The following is a 20,431-nucleotide window of genomic DNA, read 5'->3' as shown; positions in this document are numbered from 1 at the left end:
AATGCTGTGTAACAGTGTAAATAACGGAATAGTAAATCAACGAGGAAGCAATGCGGTCATTCATAATATTGTTTTTTTAATACTTTTCACTGCTAGTACAATAGAAAAACTTTGAAAACTCATTACACTTATGCTATAATTAAATTCTAGCTAAGGTAGAGAGCTCTCTCTAATACATTACAATCCTACACGAGGCAAGCAGGCATTCATTACTTAACGGTAAATCATTATTAACGATTCGGTTGGTTGCTTCAGGGGCAAGGCACGCAAAAACTGCACGGTCTGTCTGTGCAGCAACATCAAGTAGGTAACGCGATGCCGCCGACGAGCCAGGGCTTCCAAAGTTCCCAGCAATTGCTCCATCAAAATCAAAATCATCATCAGAGTCCGCGGTTCGCGCAGCAGCATGCTCAAAACTTGCATCAGCGTCAGTTGATCCAGCAGATGCATCAGCAACAAATGGCCGGACAGCCGAATTCGCAAACAGCGGGCACGCGAAATGTGCAGCAGTCATACTTCGCTAATAGCGTTTCCTATCAACAATATCAGCAGGCCAGGCAGGCCATGTCGAGATCACAGATCGATCTTCCGAGCACATCCAGACAGGCGCAAGAACTTCGTGTGTCGGGCCAGGAGATGTACTATCATTACGCTCAGGGTAGACCTCGATACGGCGTTCCCCAGATGTACATGAAGACCGAGAGTACTCAGGAGACAGAGTTCCAGAGGCGGAACTCCGCCAAGGGTATCGAGAAGGCAGCTTCGCAACCGCAACTCTGCTACGAAGACGAACGAAATGCTGAAGCCGTGAAGAATCCCGCGGAGAACATGAAGAATCTCGCGGTGGACCCGTTAGACAAGGAGAGGTAGGGCTTGAAAATGTATTAGAGAGATTTTTTAAACGTAGTGACTGCAATTAGTATCTTTTTTATATAATACATTAAAAGACAAAAATAAAATTAATTGTGTAAATTTTTTTAAATGTTAATGAAATATATTTTAGATACGAGATCACAGTGGAGGATCGAAATCAGGGTGAAACGCCCGGAAGAAATGGATCGCAAAGGAACGAAGAGTATCGTCCGGAGACTAGCTTCGGTATTCGACGAGATGAAACGCGGGCCTCGAAAAAGGAACAGGAACAAGGATCGTCGGGTCAAGAGGGAGGTCAAAACACGGTGGAGAGCAACTCCGTGCAAAAGAGGATCGAGGAGTTGCAGAAAAGAGCGGAGCAGGAGGGTCATTTTAATTCTAAACCCGCCGGCGACACAGATGGTTTGAGAGTCGGCCTGGCCACAAAAATGATCGGCGAAGCGTCGAAGAGGCTCGAGGGAGGGCAATACTCCGGAAAAGAGACCGTAGTGAAATTAGATAGCAGGAAAGACGACCTGGAGCAAGGTATTGGCCGGTTGAAGATCCAGAATCAGGGCTCGGGCTCGGATTACGACAAGGCCGGTCAGAGTTCCTCGAATGTCGATTCTGGAAGAGGCTCCGCAATTTATTCAAGCGGTAGACGCCCGCCGCCCGACGATCAAACTCTGGCACAGGGTAAGCATCGATTTTAATTTAAACTTTTTGATTATAATTTTTTCTGATTCACACTTGATCATCTTTTGTATTGGTTGTTATTTTTTTATATGTTAATATATATTTCTTATATGTTATTTTTTTATATAAAACGTAATAAAAGATCAATATACATATATATTCAATTTAACAAATTACCTTGATATAACAAATATCGTAATGAACTATTTTGAAAAAAAAATCTTTATTTTTTTTTTAAATGTATCTCTTGTGTTTAAAAGAAATTTATTAACGTTTTTTTATTACATTACCTTAGCATCTAAACAATTTTAATTAATAAAAATAATTGTGTTTTGCATAAAGAAAATTTTTTATTACAAAAATATAAAAAAGTGGTGAGTTATTATATTTTTAAAAAAAGAAAGCTTATAATAGATTACTTTGTCTATTTATATAACATTACAAAAATAATTATGATAAATTATTATCTTAATTTTGATATTTGTAGTTTTCTATATTCTCAATAATTCAATCGGTTGCATTTGTCTTTTGCAAAGTTTTGCAAAGTTTTGGTTGTGCAAGGTTTTGAAGTATCGATCGCTCGTCAGTCTATCGAGAGTACGTGGTTTCTATATTTTCGTTCCTCTTTCAAAGTACAAGACTCCGAATGGGTCGACATAGTGGAGTCTGAGTTGAGGAGTATTTTGGAGCCGAGGGACGTTCCTGCGATGGCGCACTCTACCTTGTCCGAAAGTGTATCCTCAGTGACACCACCTCTACCGCCGTTGTCACCCCATGACAGCCCACGTACGCCGAGAAATCGATACTCAACGAGGTAACCTGACTTCAAACAAGGTCCCTCTTCTTCGCATAACCGGTGTTATTTCCGGTCACCGCCCAGAACCACTTCCGATTTTGCCTACCCGGCGAATCGAAATTCCAATATCGCTGTCTGGCCGAAAAATGGCCTCTACAATGTTAAAAATAAATAACGCCGTTGCAGCTTTAAATTCTTAGTCACAAGACTTGTGTGAGATATTCATTCAGCGAAACACATGAAATTTTTCATTATTAATTATCCTAATATAAAAAACAATTATACATTGGATAATATTTTCAATACCTCTATATTAATTATTGCTTTATAACATATAATATAATATGCGAATGTATTAAATACAAATTTTGACTATGCTTATTAAAACGTAGATAATAAACAAATCATTACTTTTGTCTTAACATTTCCAATCAATTAATTTTATAAAATAATTTTTCATTGTTTAACATGAAACAAATTTACTTCCCTCGCCTTTTATTCTTTGATCTCAAACTTAACACTTTAATACTTTAATACTGCTTCAATCGCGAAGGTTTAATGCTTGCTAATATTATATTATAATAAGAGGGTCTTTGTGGAAATTTTAGTTTACCATATGGATCGAAACCAAATTACAGCGATTATAGCAAGGCTATGGAAAAGAGAGGCTTCTCGAGCAGCACAAAACATCGCGGTGCTTCGACATCCAAGAAGGAAGCTGCGAAAAAGTTTTCTCATCGTAAGTACTTAATCGCTTTAAAAAGAAACAAATATTTCTTAACATTCTCCTTTTTGTAAACGTAATCATTTTAACGTAAAATTTTTTAATTTTATAACATTGAACTCAAATTTCTTTCATCATTAAGATTGTGTTCATTTTCTATATTTGATTACATATATTTGATTAATTTAATTACAATACATATATTTAATTATTATGATTAATAAGTGTTTTTCTTAAGTCTTAATTTTTTTTTAAATTAATAATAGTGTATCTGTATAAATGTTCTCTCTTTCAGTTTTCGGAGTAGAAGCCGCTGATTTAACATCCACTACGACGGGACTTGATTTAGATTCCATGTTGGACAGGAGCGATTCTGATCTCAGTACTGCCGATGCAAGGACGATCAGAAAACAATTGGAAGGATTAGAAAATATGTACAGCGAAGTAAGTTTAAATATCATTTTAATAAAATCATTCGCTATTTTTATTGTTACCCTGTTTTCGTTTCGAAAAATTTGTGTTATGTAAAATTAAAATAAAATTGCATTGCTTTCTATATTTTTTTGAACATAAAAATATATTTTATTATTATATTATATATTTTAAATACAAAATGAGAATCTTTTCCTCCTTCTTTCTCCCTTTCTTCATTACATTATTAATAATATAAATATGTCATCATATTTAATTATTTTACTCTTCTCTAAAAAATCAATATAATAATATATAGAAGACGCAAAATACATTGCATATGCAAATTTAAACGTAAAAAATATTAGACATGTCACTTTTTCTACGGTCGTGGTAAAATGGGACTACGTACTAAAATTAACGTGGACATTGTACGCTGAAAGTGCTCATGGCACCAGTGTAATTGAATTTATCTCAATTTGCATGCGAAAAAACTGTCGCAGGTACTTAAATTACTCGGCGGAAGCGTGAAAAAGAGACGGAAGGCGAGAGGACTTACTAGTTATGGCTCCGTTTCATCGTTGCCAACATCGTCCGTGTCATCCAGACCTGTCACGAGGCATCACGACAAACGTAGATCCCACGTGATTGATGACAGAATGAAGAAAGCCAAAGACATCAAGGTTAGCAAAGTTAATATCTTTCTGTTCTCTTTTTACTCGCACATAAAAGATCTCTTTTGTCAAACCTTTGAAATGTGAAATTTGAAAAGTACTATATTATTATATATTTTATGACTTATAGAAATCATTATTCCCATTTTATTCAAAATAACTCTGCCGTTAAAAAATTTCTGTAAAATAACTATGATTGCGCAGAGTATCAACAAGCGTTTCCAGCGACTGGAATCGCACGTGGTGACGTTGGCAAGATCGGTGGCACACTTGAGTTCAGAGATGAGGACTCAACATCTGATGATACAGGTGAGAGAATGGTTAGAAAATATTGCAGTGCGAAACGAGCTGGAATTTCCAAGACTCTACTACTACCAGGCTTTCGCAGGAAATGGAGAGCATAAAGTGCGAGATTGCGACTCTCAGAACGCAAACGAGCATGGCGATGGTCAGGTCACAGTCGCAGCCCCTGATCAAGGACTCGGAACTGCCGGCGCTTTCCAATCCATCGAGGGTGAAGAAGCTGACCAAGTTCTTCGGGACGGAGCCTCCTCTTATCAGATTATTTCTGAGGGAACTTGGGTATGAGGTAAGAATGCCATTATTCATATCGGATGTATTTTGAAAAAAAATAGATGATTTTTTAAACGTAAAAAAATTCTTTTAGACAAATGTGTCATTAATATGTTCATTTTTTTTTAACTATCGACGCATTCATGTTTTTGAATAATGAGCTATTTAAAATAAAGAGTCTTATATTATTTCTTGATTGAAAGAATAATATAGGGTGGTCTGTAATTTATGGTACAACCGGCAAGGGACTAATTCTTCATAAAAAAATAAGTCGAAATTGCAAAATGAAATTTTTTCATACGAGACTTTGTTTTTTTTATAAAAGTTGAGTACGCATGCACTTGATTAATAAGAGGTCTTCTTTTTAGCTGAACTGGCTGCACTAGTTCAGAGTTTATCTTTTTCTTTCCAATTTGGAGTAAAAATTTGGATAAAAAAGATAAACTTTGAACTAGTGCAGCCAGTTCAGCTAAAAAGAACAGACCGAATAAAATGCTGTTCAGCGGATCTCGATACGGAAATCAATATTTACTCTTTGTGTCTTAATCAAGTGCACGCGTACTTAACTAATATTTAAAGTATACTAATATTTTTACTATTTTACTAAACTATACTAATATTTATTTCGATTTTCTCAAAAACAAAGCCTTTTAAAAAATTTCATTCCGTAATTTCGACTTATTTTTTCATGAAGAATTAGCTTCTTGTCGGTTGTACCATAAATTACAGACCTATAATTTAATAATAATTACAATATCTTTCGTATTTTTATTTGAAGAAATACGCGACTGCTTTCGAAAAAGAAAAAGTCGGGATGGTGGAATTGCCTTATCTGAGCGAGGAAAGGTTACAAAAGATGGGAGTTCCCCTGGGTCCGAGGTTGAGAATCCTTCAGGAAGCGAGGATTTCAGTGTGCAAAGATCCGATTTATGTAGTATGAATCTTTCGCAAGGCACAAACATTTCAGTAAGGGGAGGGAGAAATTGGAGAAAAAAAGATCTGAATCTGTAGAAGAAAAGAGAATGAAGAACGCAGATTTAGCACGGAATTCCTTTCCCTTGATTCCTTTGATTGACGAATGTGTCAAGGCGTCCCTCAAAAGGAGCTTGAAAACGCCGTAAGGTTTGAACTCTCTTTCTCGTTTGTACAATCTACGCTCGTTGAAATGCGCAATAATTTTATAATGTGTTTAAGAGATTCGTTCTAGCGTAAGTTCGCACCACTGTTAATTAATCACAGAAGATAGAGATTAATTCGCGCATTTAAACAGTTTATAAAATAGCAATTTGATCGAAAGGTGTTTCTGTTTGACGTCTACATTAAGTTATTTTGAAAGTATTAAATAATATATTAAATATTTTTTACATTTTTACATTTATATAAAAAAAATTGCAACTACGAAAAATTAAAATCTAAGAAACTTTTTTTAAATTTACATTATTTACTAATTATAAATAACATCTATAGATTCACAAATAGATCTTTACAGTATCAATAACATTCACACTATATTTTTGAACAAATATTTAAAAAATATGTTCTGCATATTAATTGCTGTAGCTAATTTCTAATGATCTATCTTCTCTCGATTCATAGATATTATCGTAATCGTTCTTCGAAATATTACGCACTTCATCAAACTGATAATGCATTTCCTCGAATGTTGCAAAACGATTTGTTTACGATGAGAACAAAAATATAAGCTTAAAAATAAAATAAAGACTTAAGATTAAAAGAGAAAATTAATACCACGCGTTCCAAATTTTTTCAATTATATAAAAAATAATTACAAGTGAATGTGAAGATAACATGGCAAAAATAGAAGGCTCGAAGAGCGAAGCTTTAGATAAGGGACTACGATTTGGTAGTTTGAAAGCTAAAAATGTAAATACTTTTATTATCAGTACGACCTTCTTTCTAGTTCTAAGAGAGATCTATTGTTAGACTGTATTTATCCTACGGAGAAACGTGTAGAGAAATGATGACCCGGCTCGCGAGAACCTTGACTGTTCCGCCCTCCCAGGTCGTTCATTAGAGATGATAAGATTACTATGTAGATTATGCGTATGGACTGAATGCCGATGATGCGACTCGACCGTGGGCGACAATTCGTGGCGCTGATAAAGCTCGGCGATTAAGCTCGAGAAAATGCACACTGGGAACAATAAATCACAAAGGTATGTTTGCCAAAGAGACGTCGTCGAGGTAGGATGTACGAGATTTTCCGTCACAAAAAATCCACAGATTTTTGTAATATTTATATTATGTACCGATAATAATGCCGAATGTGTCTCAAAACATCGATATTTTTGTTCGACTGTAGCGCTGATAAAAAAAAAATTCACTTCTAATTTTTTACAAAATAACGCTATGTGTTGTTTTCAGCCAAATTTCTGGAACACCAAAAAGTATAAAAAAATAAGATAAATAAAAATGAGACAATCGAGATTTTACAGGATTTCACAGGATTCCTGAGTTTGCTGTTACGTTGTTGAAAACGTTGGTATCTATCGATTAGTATTATCAGAATAAATTAATTCGCAATTTGCATTATATTTCAATATATTTATGCTTGTTTTTCTTGGAATATAGACTACTTATACAAAACAATCGGATATGTTTAATGGCGTGAAATAGTAATGCTTTTTCGATATATTCCTGTGCTCGCTTTATGTTATCCTAAATTTTGGTCGCATGGCAGCATGCGCCGTGTAATGTCGATACCAAAGAATCGATACCTGTTCCCTTGTCGCGACGACAACGACAACGATAATCGCTGCTTGTGATTGAGTCACATGGAGTCATGAGAAGACACGCCACATTTTGATACTCGAGCAATAGCGCTTTCTATTCTCACTCGAGAATACATAAACTGCAGATGTGTAGAATTATTAATCGGCAAAATATATATTAATTATGCATTGTTCAAAAAATTTATTATATGCATTTTACTTTCAGCGATTACTTCTGATCAATATTTTAAGAATATATTATGAAAAGTTTTTTAAGTTTCTAGCTGGTGCTATGTATCTCGAGTTCCACTTTGTTCTCTGTCGACATATTAACTATTGTACAGTTAATTAGTTCTATGAATGTTTCTATTATTCTATTATTATTATTATTATTATTGTATTAATATTATTATTATTATTATTATTAATATTTGTATTATTATTAATATAATTATTAATATTAATATTATTATTATTATTATTATGTTGTTAAATCTTGTATTTAATAAACGATTGCAGATAAATCTCTTCAGCATTTATAAAACATGCTTGATTACAGATAAAATTCTTTAGGATTTATAAAACATGCTAATAAATTTTTATTTCAAAATGTGGAGGCATGACGTTAAGCTACTTGCAAAGCCGCTTTAATAACGTAATAACTGGAGATTTCCCAGGATAAATGGAAAGTTTGAACATAACATTCTTCCTTCATTTTGATATTTAGAATTGATATACGTGTTAACGATAACGAGTCATTAATAATTTTTTAAATCACCACGTATTGAAAATAAAGATATTCATTATGCAAAACATTATTTCTCATTAGAGTTTCTAAAATAAATTCTAATATAATTACAAGAAGGATTTTGTTTGTGTTTATCTGATATAATTAACAATATTTAAAATTTATTAATTCTAGAATTTACTCGATAATAAAATTTAATGTTGATATTAAAATTGAAAAAATTCTGACGAAAAATATCTTGAGTCCAAAAGAAATTAAATTTATATAAAAAAAAAATATATATATATAAACGTTTATAATTTGACACTTTTAGAACGCATTTAAAATTTATATATCTGTCAGAATTTATATTTATATTTATATATCGCAACTGTCAGACTTCATCATCGGAGTAATAAATTTTTCCAGCTTTCTCCTGTTTGTCGGCGAAAATTCGTGGCTTCTTCGCGGCGTTTTCTGAACTTTCTGCCGCGGCCAGTTCCTTCGTGAATCAACCGTCTTGTTCAATTGAATAATTGCGCATTAACTGTTACAACGTAACAGTTGTGAACGGCTCGACCAAAGTGATCTGTTATTATAGCCTCTGACCTCGGGCCGCGTCGCGACAAGTCGCGCCGGTAATCGCTCTCTGGACGATAATTATTTTTGCTTACACAGTTCCTCCAGTTATCCTCGATCAATCTCATAATGAGAGTTGGAAGTGCATGGCACTAGGTTTTTAATTATCGAGAAATTGCGTGCGCGTCCGACGATGATTGCCGCTAATTGCCGCGTTAATTTCTGCCTAATGCCTACATCCGCAGCACGGCGAAAGTGAATGATAATGCGTTTCAGTGGAGCTTTAAAGATATCTCTTGTTTTGCTGTAAGTAAATACTTCCACATTGATGATTAAAACCTTCATTGATCATTATGAGCAAATATAAATTGAGAAAGCTAGTTTTAAAAATATTTTGTCATCTCGAATATTAATTTTCAAGAATATAAATAAAGTTGTGTAGATTTCCTAGGAAATAAAGGCTTCCAAAAAATTTATAATAAATTATAATTGGCCACTACTTTATTAGAATATTGTTTTATAATTAAACAATAAGCGAAGAAAAAATATTAATCTCTGGTTCCATTAATCTAATCTATCTCGGTCTATCGCCCAGCTGTTTGTCTAATGCAGTCTGCGTGTAAGATACGCAAGAAGAATGTAATTATCGTCGTACATTATGGATGTAACAATATAAAGATAAATAGGACTGATATATACCCTCCCTTTTTCCTATCAATTCTCGTCCGGTGACTATAATAAACATCAAAACGATGATTAAAGGATTTCTATTAGACTAATAGAATTTGACAGGAAAAAATTATTTGATCGGCAAATTTAATTGATCATTACATAGTAAATAACGTTTCTATTATTATATAGTATAGTTCGGCGTATAGAGAGATTTGACCCACATTTCTTTTTTTTTCTATATCGAAAAAAAATCGAAGCAATTGAATCCAAAGTGGGCTATAAAGGAATTGCGATATGAATGAACTCGCATGTCGCCGATTACGTATTGTAAATTTCGACAGAATCGACGGCGGGACCGTCTTCCGGCCACTTTTATCAGGAAATGCACAATTTAACAATTGTGGCCAATTATTTTTCTAGCGGGCTCGTCTTTGATTGGCCATCTGAGACCGCGCCACGTTGTGGGCCTTTGCGTTACACAGTGTGTCAACGTGTGTGGCTGAGCGAACGATCGTCGAACTCTTATTTTGTTTATCTACCAAGAATACCTTGCATGTAGGCCAATGATATACTCGCAATATGATGTTGCTTTATAACTTCGCAAATAGTTATTATATATATATATATATATATATATATATATATATATATATCAATGTGTAGATAAATTTATAATAACTATTATGTTAATAAATGTAAATGTAAATGTAAATCTAAATTTTATATACATGTATAATTAATAAAATAATCATGTTTTTGATCAATATTAATTTTTTTTATAATAAACGTACAAAAATTATTTATATATGTAAGTAAAATAAATATATATTAAAAATATCAATTATGTATATATGTATATAAAATATTTTTAAAAATATGTTATATATTTTTAGCAATTTTCTTAGATAGGAACGGTTTTTTACAATCATATAAAACTTTCATCGATTTCCATAGATAAATAATTTCGCATTATAAGATTAAAATTGGTGCGATCAATTTACATCTAGGAACATATAGATTGACATTTCAAATATGGACACTTTCCGCTTGAAACATTCAGAAACCAAGTGACGGGTTAGCTGGTATAAAAATGGATTTACTTTTAAATACGCAGAGTAAAGACACTATTCTCTTTCTTTCGCGTTCAGCTATTATAATGGGTTACACACGACGTTATTTTGCGATAAAGGTATTTATGAATAATTGTTATAAATAATTATGTCACATTAGAAAAATAAATCCTTTTTTTTAGTATTTTTTAGTATATTTTAAAATATTTAAAAGATGTATAAAAACACGCGCGCGCGATTTTGACAAAAATAATTTCATAACTTCTCAAGGACTCACAATAATATGTGGGCTTGACAAGATATTTAAACTACTCGGTGCTTGGAAGTTCTCTAACTAGGTTATCTATAATCCGAATTATTAAAATTACAAATGCCTGTAAATGCAGATTTAAGACTGCAGAAATTAAATACATATAGAACCCTTCTTTCTTTCTCAAAAACTCAAATATATATAATTTCATAAATATTATATATAAGTCGAGCTTTCTTCTTTCTAAATAAAAGAGTCTTTAATATTTTAAGAGATTTAAGAGAGACGTGAAGAATAGTTAAGTCAAACAGAAACTCTTATGCAATTTTTACTGTCATCTCTCTGAAACATTTTTGCGAATCACTGGTTAAGAATTATCGATAAATAATAATGACATGTTTTTTATCAAGTTATTTATTAATAATTATTTTATGGATAAGGATTTATATTTGACATAATATAAAGACAAATATAATGAAAGAGCGCATTATTAATACAGATATATCATTTATTTCATTAAATTATTGATCGGCGAATTTTAATCATTGCGAAGGATGGTACATTGGATTTAAGAACAACAACTTTACTTCACCAATTTAATTTTGAACATAAAACAACACTCTTGCTCTTGCGTGTTCCATAGTTTCCATTTGAGATCATACGTTCGCTGTAATAAAAATATGTTTTGCGAATAATATTTTAAGATTAATGTTTTCTTCTCTACGTAAATAATATTTATACATTGTACACTATTTTTCTGCATCTCAAGTTACGTTTAACTTTTTATATTCTTAATTAATTTATTATTTTAATATTAAACTTCAATAACTTGAATTAATAGCAAAGCAAGAAATTGTGTGATCAACATTTATATGAATCATATATATAATATACATAAATATAGAATAAAATAAAACTAAAAAAGAGATAGCTCTGTGATAAACAAATATATATTATAAAACAATATTCATAATTATTTATATATGTACATAAATGTAATATGAGATAAAATGGCAAATATTTACAATAAAATTGAAAAATTATTTACCGCAGGGAATTTTTTAGAGATCGGCAACACCACCGAGTATGCTTGTTTTTGACCAGGTATAGCTGGACAAACAGTGGATAAACAAGCATCAATTGGCATGCCCAAAAATGGTAAATCAATAATTTCTGAAGCCCAAAATGCTCTGCTTTTTATCGTGTCACCACTGAACTCTGGAATAAAATATATTATTATATTTACATATATTTTTATATTATATTAATACATTCTTATATATCTTAAGATTAATATGTTTTAATCTACAGTGACAAATATTTTTAAAGATAAAGTAAAAAATTAAGAGCATTATCTGAAATATGAGGACCACATTGTTTTTTTGTGAATAATATTATTTTACAAGTTTTGCTAATTAATAATATTTTATAATATATTGCAACAATAAAAATTCGTAATAACTTTTAATGATTGTTATCGCTATATATTTCATCAATATATCTCTTTTGTATACAAACTAAATTTAAAACATGCATATAATTGTAACAAATGAAAAGTATATATAATTAATTTGCTCATTTCTAACATGTAGAGTTAAAAATTGTCTAGTTGGCATTTTCTGTGTATATTCTTATTATTTTAATATATGAATCAATATAAAGAAAAGTTTCGATTATACTTACCGGTGGTGTAGTCGAAACTTATGCTTGCATTGCGACCTTTTTTTAAAGTACATGGCTTTCTTTCTTCAGCTTCCCTGCATGGATCTACACGTACTTCGTGTATAGTACAAACTGAATTGGTATTTTCAGCTAAAACACAAGTGATAAGATTTCACAGAGAATCCATTCAAAGTATGTGTTTTGAAATTCTAACATCTCATTTGTTGCCCACTTAAATAGCAACAGAAGACATTAAGAATATAATGATAAAGAGATATATTAAAAATAGATATATTAAAGATATATTAAAAATATTAAATAAGAATAGATTCTTTTATAAGATATTTCATTTTTACGTTATTTAGAAATTTTACTTTAATTTTTTTTATAAGAAAATACTCTGTATAATATATATATAATAAGAAGAAAATACGATTTTATTTGCAATTAACATATTAATTATATCTCAGCCAACATATCATCTCTATTTATGTCAAAGTTTCGTTTCATTGATGTAGCAGATTTTTCTTTAAACTATTTTATCGGGAAAGTTAAAGTTTATCTGTGCTCTGTTCTACAAACAATATATTCATGTCTTCGCCACTTGTTTTCATTTATAATAATTCTCGCTTTTATCAAATGGTTATCGTGCAGGAATTTCGCGTAAGCTTTTAACTTTGTTGTGAGATTCATTTAAACTTTTTATTCCTAGAATGATAATGCTTTTTTTACGGATTATTTTATCATTAAATGTATTCCTATGTTCCACTTTCTGCAACTTTTAATCAGACATTATTTCATTATCATGCCAATACTATTCCAATATGAATTATCTTTGAATTATAAATACATCTATGTACTATGTACGAATATATTACTCAACATTTCAATTCAATTTAATTGATCTGGATAGGATATTTGTAACATATAATAAGATGTTTAATAAATCTCTAATTTTTCGATACATATTTGATTATCGCTATTAAGTTTATTATGACTTTTTTATTCTTCCAATATAACAAACAATATTCGAAATTAATTTTCTGGAATTAAAACCTCTCATATTTTATAAAGAATAATATAAAAAAAAATTTCAAAACTTATTTCTATTTTTTAATAAAACTGAATTTTGTTAAAATCAAAATTTTGTTAAAAAAAGAACTTTAAATGTAAACATTTTATTTTATTGAAAGATTCATAATTCACAACTAATAAGTGAGAAAAAAAGACTAAAATTGAGGCGATGCTATTTCAGTATAATTATTCCTCTTTTGTTTGCATAAAAAGAGGTATTATTGTACTTCAATCTTCGTCTTTCTCTCCTGCTTGGCAACATTACATGTTTATAGGTTGTTTATTGTTTAAAATAGTTATGCTACAATAATTTAATCATTTCTAATATAAATAAAGCAATCTCTAAATCGAAATCTTACAATAATTGATTTATTAATGCTACTATTAAAAAATTTCGTATATTGTCACACTTTCATATAAGAGTGTCTTATTATTTCAAAGTTTTACAAAATACAATTAAATCTATGATTTAATTAAATCAATTATGCATAATTTTTTCAGAAATATATTCAAATATTAAAAAACATCTCTCAAAATAATATTTGTAAATGATATTATTAAATTATTATTATTAAAAAATTTATAATTTTCAAAATTCAATTTCTTTTGAAATAACAATAAGCTTATATACATTTTTTAGTTTTCTTAGTTTAGCTTAATTAAATTCTTCTCTGGAATAAGAAGTAGTTTTTGGAATGTATTGCATTCACGAAAGATAAAATATATCTCAATAAAAATTTGATACAAACAATACACATACATGGAAATCGATAAAAAGAATACTTCACGGTGACAATGCATCAGACTCGTAAATAACCTCATCCTCAAAATACATACGATAGGTGTATCGAAGCTGGAAATAAAAGTGCACGAATAAACGTCGTTGCAGAGAGTCCTATTTTAGTTTTAGATATTCTCGATTTATTTACGCGCCTGCACCTACATTCGATACATGATAATCGCGTTAAATAAGAGTTCGTCGCACCGAGAACGATAAAAAAACATGCGATCAATTGTATTCGCTGAAGGATTTATTCCCCATATTTTTCCTCGACTTTCTCGTTAATTATACGACGTCAATTGCGCGATCAAGGGTCGTTGACGACTTTATGCTAAGCAAGACACAAGCTTACTCTTCTGATGGAGTCTCCTCTGTTTAATTAACAAATCGTGATTTACGTAAAGGAGAAATACTCACAGTTAGGACACGATGTCCACTGCACAACTTCCGCGTAGACCATGGACAGGGTCAGGATCAGAAAGAGCGCGCTGTTTCGGATCATCTTCGATGGATGGTGGTTCGTAGCCAAGTGAAAGAAGATCGACGTGAGGGTCAGTCCACACAGAGACAGATAACGAAGCGGTGAACCAAGGGAGGGAAAGGGTAGTGGGGCCGTAGGTCAATTGAGATAGCGTCTTGATCACGACGGAACCAATGCGCGATAGTCGCGTCTCCTCTTCGAGTAAAACGCGTCACAGAATTCTGTTCCCGTCGCCGGTGACTAAGCAACGAACGGTCTCACGATAACCCTTTATATCCGGGATAAAATTTAAAAAAAAAATTTTGTTTGACATTTTTTTATGTATGTAAGGTTCTTCTCTATCTTTGTTAGAGATGCTCGAACCAAACAATCTAGTCTCACATAGGATGAATATTAATTATGTACATTGCTTCTCACATAAATATGGATTTATTATGCATATTCTAAAGTGTCTTTTTAAGATACCAGCGTACAATTTTAATTTTATGATACACTGAGAGAATTTTCTCTTAAAATTTACATAGTAAAATTAATCAAACATATTTTATATTTTATTGTGATCAATATTAATCAGAGAAATTCTCATAAAACTCTTTCCATACCATATTGACCCATGATTACCATCATTTTCAGGGTAAATTTTAAGAGAAAATTCTCTCTGTGTATATACTTATGATTTATACTTTTACAATCATGTACAACAAATATTTTATAATTTTTGACTAAAAAATAAAAACATTTATAACTTATATTAAACGTACAATGTATAAAGGGCAACTAGCCATGTGACAATTCAGAGTGTCAGATGACAGAAACGATTAAAAGGAATATTAATGAAAAATATTGGCGATACGTAGCAAAATTATGTATATAATATATTAATGTCAGTTTCATAAATATATTGTATAAGGCAGCATGACAAAACGTGCAATAAAAAAATGATCGCTGCGGACAGGATTCGAACCTGTGCGGGCAAAGCCCATTGGATTTCGAGTCCAACTCCTTAACCACTCGGACACCGCAGCTATTGGTATCACGATTATGAACTAGAATATATAAAGCATATTTGTCACTCCAACAACAATGTTGTTAGTTTATTTCAGAAAGAATGTTAACACAATACTACATATAAAAAAATATTTGTTTGTCAAATAAATCTCATAGCAATTTATTATAAATAAACTAATTATTACAAAGATATATGTATATAAAAATATAAAATTTGTAAAAATAAATATACAATAATATTGTAATTTTTTTACAATATTTTTGTTAAAAAAGAAAATGCAGAATGCAAATAAAATTACACAATAATTAATATATCTTTGTTTTAAGAAATTGAAATTGATATAAATTATACACACAAATATATTATTATATATATTAATATTTATCTCTTCTTTTTATACTAGATGAATTATTGATCTTTGTTAGTGGCTTCAAAAATTCAATAATGTGCCATTGAGAATCCTTTAAAATGGCGTCATCTGTTGGGACACTCTTAATAAATGAAACGTTTCATTTCTTGTTGAACTCTCCATCGGTAAACTAATAAACATACATAATATATATGTGTGTGTGATAATTGTATTGATTTAATTTATTTCTTAAACAGATTTATATTTCACAGTGCAATTCAGAAAAAAGTAGAAAATTAAACATATATAATTTAAAAACTGTATCTAAAAAAAATAATTTACAAGTTAATTTTATTTTTAATTGCTTAATTTTTCAACTTCCTATATAATATAATTATAGCGATAACAAATTGCAAGGTCACCAGACGATAATTAAAAAATGACAGTAATTTAATTGACCAATTCTGGCAAAATCCAATTTTATTTTTCACAACGTTTCGACCATGGGTTTCGGTCCTTATCAAGTGTGCTGTGTTCTTAAAACAATGTTAAAAGTAAAAAGATAAAAAGCCAACGAAGACACATTATTATAATCAGAGAAGAAAAACGACTGAGGCATTGTTTTAAGAACACAGCACACTTGATAAGGACCGAAACCCATGGTCGAAACGTTGTGAAAAATAAAATTGGATTTTGCCAGAATTGGTCGATTAAATTACTGTCATTTTTTAATATAATTATATTATATAATAGCTAATATGGTTTTATGTCCATAAAATTTATGTAAATTATTTAAAAAGAAATTTTTTACAAGTTGACTTTGTGATTATTCAAAATATTGATGAGTTCTATTATGCTTTTCATTAATATTTAAAAAATAATTTATAATTAGCGCAGTAATTAAGAAGTATAAATTAAATAATTAAGACGCATACATTTAAATAAAAATAATAAAGAAGATTCATAACTCGTCTCCAATTTCATAATGATCTTTCGGAAGAATTTAATTAATTAATTTATCTGCTTTTGTATTATAAATTTTGTCAATATAAAATTTTCGTTAATATAAATATATTAATATCAAGTAAAATAAGGCATCACTTTAGTGTATTCTTTTGCGCACGTATATTAAAAATATTTAAACGTATTAAAAATAATGTAATGTATTTTAAATCTTCGACCGATAATGTGTGAAGCGGTAACAATTACATTTTTGTGAAGTCTTTTTGCGATAAAGAGATAATTTAACTTGTAATAGATTATCTTTATAATATCGATATGATTCATAATGACATAAATGGCGTCAGCGAAATTATGACGCAAAGATATAAAATAAAATAAGTCAGCTCCGATATGTCAATATAATAAGAATTTAAAGATCATATATTCAGAATTATTACATATGTATATTCAGATCATATATTTTCAGAATTCAAAATTTATCGTATCTTTAAATATCATTTCGGATATTTTGTTTTAAAAATTCTTCGATGTATTATTAACGAAGGTTATTGAAGATTATATTCTTTGTATTTTCATTAATACATCTCGGTACCCAAAAGATTGCAAATTACGTAAAAATGTTTATGTACATATTATATACGTATTAAAAAACGCACATGGCGCCATATCCAATTATAGAAGAGTATTATAGAATTATAGACTATTCCCACGGGTAAAAAAATGTGACAATCTTCGCACTTTGATTATGTCACTCGATGTTGTAATCACCGCAGGGAATAGAAATGACTTGTGAAAATTACATAGAAGGCGTAGGCGGGTCAGAAGGATCAACTTGCGAGATAATAAAGCGATGGTTCCGTGAGGTACTTTCGGAATGCGAAATCGACTGGGTGATTTGAATAAGAAGATTGTGCAAAAGAGGGACCAGACACGCGCGACGTCTTTCGCTACGAGCACTTTTACTTCGCATAAGAAAGAAAGTCATTAAAGGAAGTTAGACGATGTTAAGTGCTCGAACTTACATTCGATATGATCTTGTTCATTGTAATATACATTAGAGTAATATACATTAGTATATTACTAGATCTCTTTTTACCTCCCCTAAATCAAGGTTTTTATTTATAGCTTTTAAATATATCTTGCTGATATATACAATATTGTTTAAAATTTACATCAATAAATGATCGATTGAAAAAATTTAAGCATAATTTTGTGCTAAATAAATATTTGCCATTTTTGACGAAATTTTACAATTTGTGTATTAATGCTAATTAAAGAATGATATTAAAAACAATGTCGTGATTGCATCATGAACAAATTCTAATTATAAGGAAATTATGTTTTTTATTGTAATTAAATAATTAAATCGGATGTATGTGTTATTACGTTTTTATTTTAAAAATCCAATTAATTAAATAAGATAAAGGATTTGTGCTTAAAGCAAATGCGCATTAATCTTTTTCTGAAAAATTTCATCCGTGGAATTCCATTTATGAGACATTAATAGTAGATTACGACGCGGATATTAAGTACATAATAAGGCAGTGGTTGGTGCATTAAATGAACTATAGAATATGCATATTAATAAAAAACGAAATAACTGGTATTTTGTATCGCCTTTATTGTCAGGTAATTTATTCTTGTAAGTAAGAAAAGTTATAATTTTCAGATAAATACTTATGTAGCAACAGTAAGGTGATATTAATTACTATTGTGAATCAAAATATAAAAATTACTAATTTAATCTCTTATTTCAAGACACTATAATAACTTGATGATATTACAATAATGATAAAAGATTTGTTTACACAATTCGAGATGTAAAATAAATTTTACAGAAGAAAGAAAAAAAATACAAGATCTCGATATGATTTTTTATTAGTTTTGCAATATTGTTTTAATTTTGTTCTTCATTTCTAAAATTTGGCAATGAAAATTGTGACAAATAAAATTCGTTGCACATTTGTCGCGCGAATCAACTTACGCGTGTCATATAAATGCGGATGCAGAAACTTCGTGTCGGAAACCGCGATCGTGTCGATATTTATGAGAACTGGCGGAGCGTCAGTGAATTATCCGAGAACATTTGTTCGACATATGTTTCTTCCGGATTCAGAGAGAACCGGTTCTCTTCCATAAAGCTCTACAACTTAATTCAAGATCAATTCAACAAGATTTCCAATATTTTGTAATGTTTCATAATTATTAAGTACACCTGTTGTCACCTTTGTTGTCATCTATTTGTCATTCTTTTTTCAATTTATTAATCTTACAAATTAGTCAATGTTTTTATATTATATAGATATAAATGGTGTAATTTAAATAATGCAAATAATTTTTCTTCATAATTTTAATTGTAAAAAAGGGTATGATGAGAAATCTTACGATTAGTTTTTATTTATTTCTGAACTTAATTATTGTCTCTAAAATATTTTTGTATTATTCATAAATATTATTTCATACAATTTACAGGATTCAATTATATCCACAAAGTGCAAACTCTTTGTATTTATATAATTTTATTTTAAGATTCTATTTTTAAGAACTTCTCTTACAATGAATAATAAGCTTTGAAACGTGCAGTGTGTTTCTGTGTGTGTTTCTCTATAAAAATGTAGCTTTTACACACTGTTTTTTTTTCATTCTTTCTTGTCAATTCGATCGGAAGCAGCAGGCAAACGACGCGTATCAAGTGAAGCTCAGAACGACAGATTACGCTCCTGACATCGCACCTTGCCCTCGGCAGGATACTAACGTGATACACCACTGGCCGCACACCGCTGGCATGGCTCACCTGTTGGCCTCAGCAGTACTTGCTGGGTTCTCGACCGTGCGGCACCTTTCGCCCGTCGTTGCCGACGAAGAGACAATTTTCCGTTCTCCAAGTAGCCTTCGACTAACGCGCCCGCGCATCTAGTTCGACGATTTTCGCCAATCTTCGGTTTCATCCTCGAGGAATTCGGATACATCCGGTACCGGAAGGAGGAACCGGAAGGAAGGGACCCCTCGAAGCGGGGCCCCTCGACCTGGAGAAACGCGACGCTCCGCGTCGAACGGAGACGAAGAAGAGGGAAGGAAGGAAGGAAGGCGGGGAAGCTAACCGGTCGGTCGCGCTTTCCGCAGATTCCTGAACCGTCGCCTCTCGGCCCCCGTCTCTGGATTGTATGCAAATACCTCGCGGAAATATCCTTGCGCGGATTGCTGCTGGGCGAGAGGATACGCTCGTCGTTCCCCGAGGAGGAACATTCCTTCTCACGCGGATTTTCCCGATCCTAACCAGGTACGTCGATCGTGTATAGAGCTCGCAATTTACTGGGTATGTGGGCATTTTCGCAAGAGACAGGCGAGATCGATAG

General features: G+C 31.2%; 4 protein-coding genes and 1 non-coding gene across 12 annotated transcripts in view; 2 read left to right on the top strand and 3 right to left on the bottom strand.

Annotated features, from left to right (window-relative positions):
• The window catches only part of LOC145946184 (uncharacterized), a 67,071-nt gene extending 59,264 nt beyond the window's left edge, over positions 1-7,807 (top strand). For 4 of the 8 annotated variants that reach the window (XM_083055703.1, XM_083055733.1, XM_083055746.1 and 1 more), the window contains 9 exons: positions 256-866; positions 1,004-1,548; positions 2,182-2,362; positions 2,953-3,083; positions 3,364-3,512; positions 3,983-4,162; positions 4,358-4,462; positions 4,542-4,742; positions 5,505-7,105. In XM_083055703.1, coding sequence (XP_082911829.1) covers positions 256-866; positions 1,004-1,548; positions 2,182-2,362; positions 2,953-3,083; positions 3,364-3,512; positions 3,983-4,162; positions 4,358-4,462; positions 4,542-4,742; positions 5,505-5,666 — 2,265 coding nt within the window. In that variant the 3' untranslated portion in view covers positions 5,667-7,105. The other 4 variants (XR_014427022.1, XR_014427021.1, XM_083055719.1 and 1 more) reach the window with 4 other exon arrangements.
• The window catches only part of LOC145946224 (neuroglobin), a 207,179-nt gene that overhangs the window by 101,918 nt on the left and 84,830 nt on the right, over positions 1-20,431 (bottom strand). The window lies entirely within an intron of this gene.
• On the bottom strand, positions 11,244-14,848 carry LOC145949017 (MD-2-related lipid-recognition protein). Its single transcript, XM_083058686.1, has 4 exons — positions 14,691-14,848; positions 12,440-12,568; positions 11,805-11,974; positions 11,244-11,423 (listed from the first exon to the last, which is right to left on the bottom strand). Exons 1-4 carry the CDS (start codon positions 14,773-14,775, stop codon positions 11,340-11,342), a joined length of 468 nt encoding a protein of 155 aa, XP_082914812.1. The 5' UTR covers positions 14,776-14,848; the 3' UTR covers positions 11,244-11,339.
• On the bottom strand, positions 15,698-15,779 carry Trnas-cga (transfer RNA serine (anticodon CGA)). The gene has a single exon. It is a non-coding gene; the product is annotated as a tRNA-Ser (tRNA).
• LOC145946101 (echinoderm microtubule-associated protein-like 2) overlaps positions 19,880-20,431 on the top strand; it is a 37,813-nt gene continuing 37,261 nt past the window's right edge. Inside the window, exon 1 of the mRNA XM_083055559.1 lies at positions 19,880-20,355. The gene's annotated coding sequence lies outside the window, so the exon portion shown is untranslated. The remainder of the gene's footprint in view (positions 20,356-20,431) is intronic.

This window comes from Prenolepis imparis, unplaced genomic scaffold (assembly GCF_030444845.1).
Source record: "Prenolepis imparis isolate NDT839.2.m4 unplaced genomic scaffold, iyPreImpa1.0 SCAF_2, whole genome shotgun sequence".
Classification (NCBI taxonomy): Eukaryota; Metazoa; Arthropoda; class Insecta; order Hymenoptera; family Formicidae; genus Prenolepis; species Prenolepis imparis.
The sequence above is the reverse complement of the archived record's forward strand: the minus strand, read 5'-3'. Positions and strand labels throughout refer to the sequence as shown.

Coding starts and splice junctions, on each gene's coding strand:
- LOC145949017 (XM_083058686.1), bottom strand. CDS start 14,775: ATGATCCGAAACAGCGCGCTCTTTCTGATCCTGACCCTGTCCATGGTC. Junction 12,569..14,690: donor GTGGACATCGTGTCCTAACT/GTGAGTATTTCT, acceptor CTTGTGTTTTAG/CTGAAAATACCAATTCAGTT. Junction 11,424..11,804: donor TCTCTAAAAAATTCCCTGCG/GTAAATAATTTT, acceptor TTTTTATTACAG/CGAACGTATGATCTCAAATG.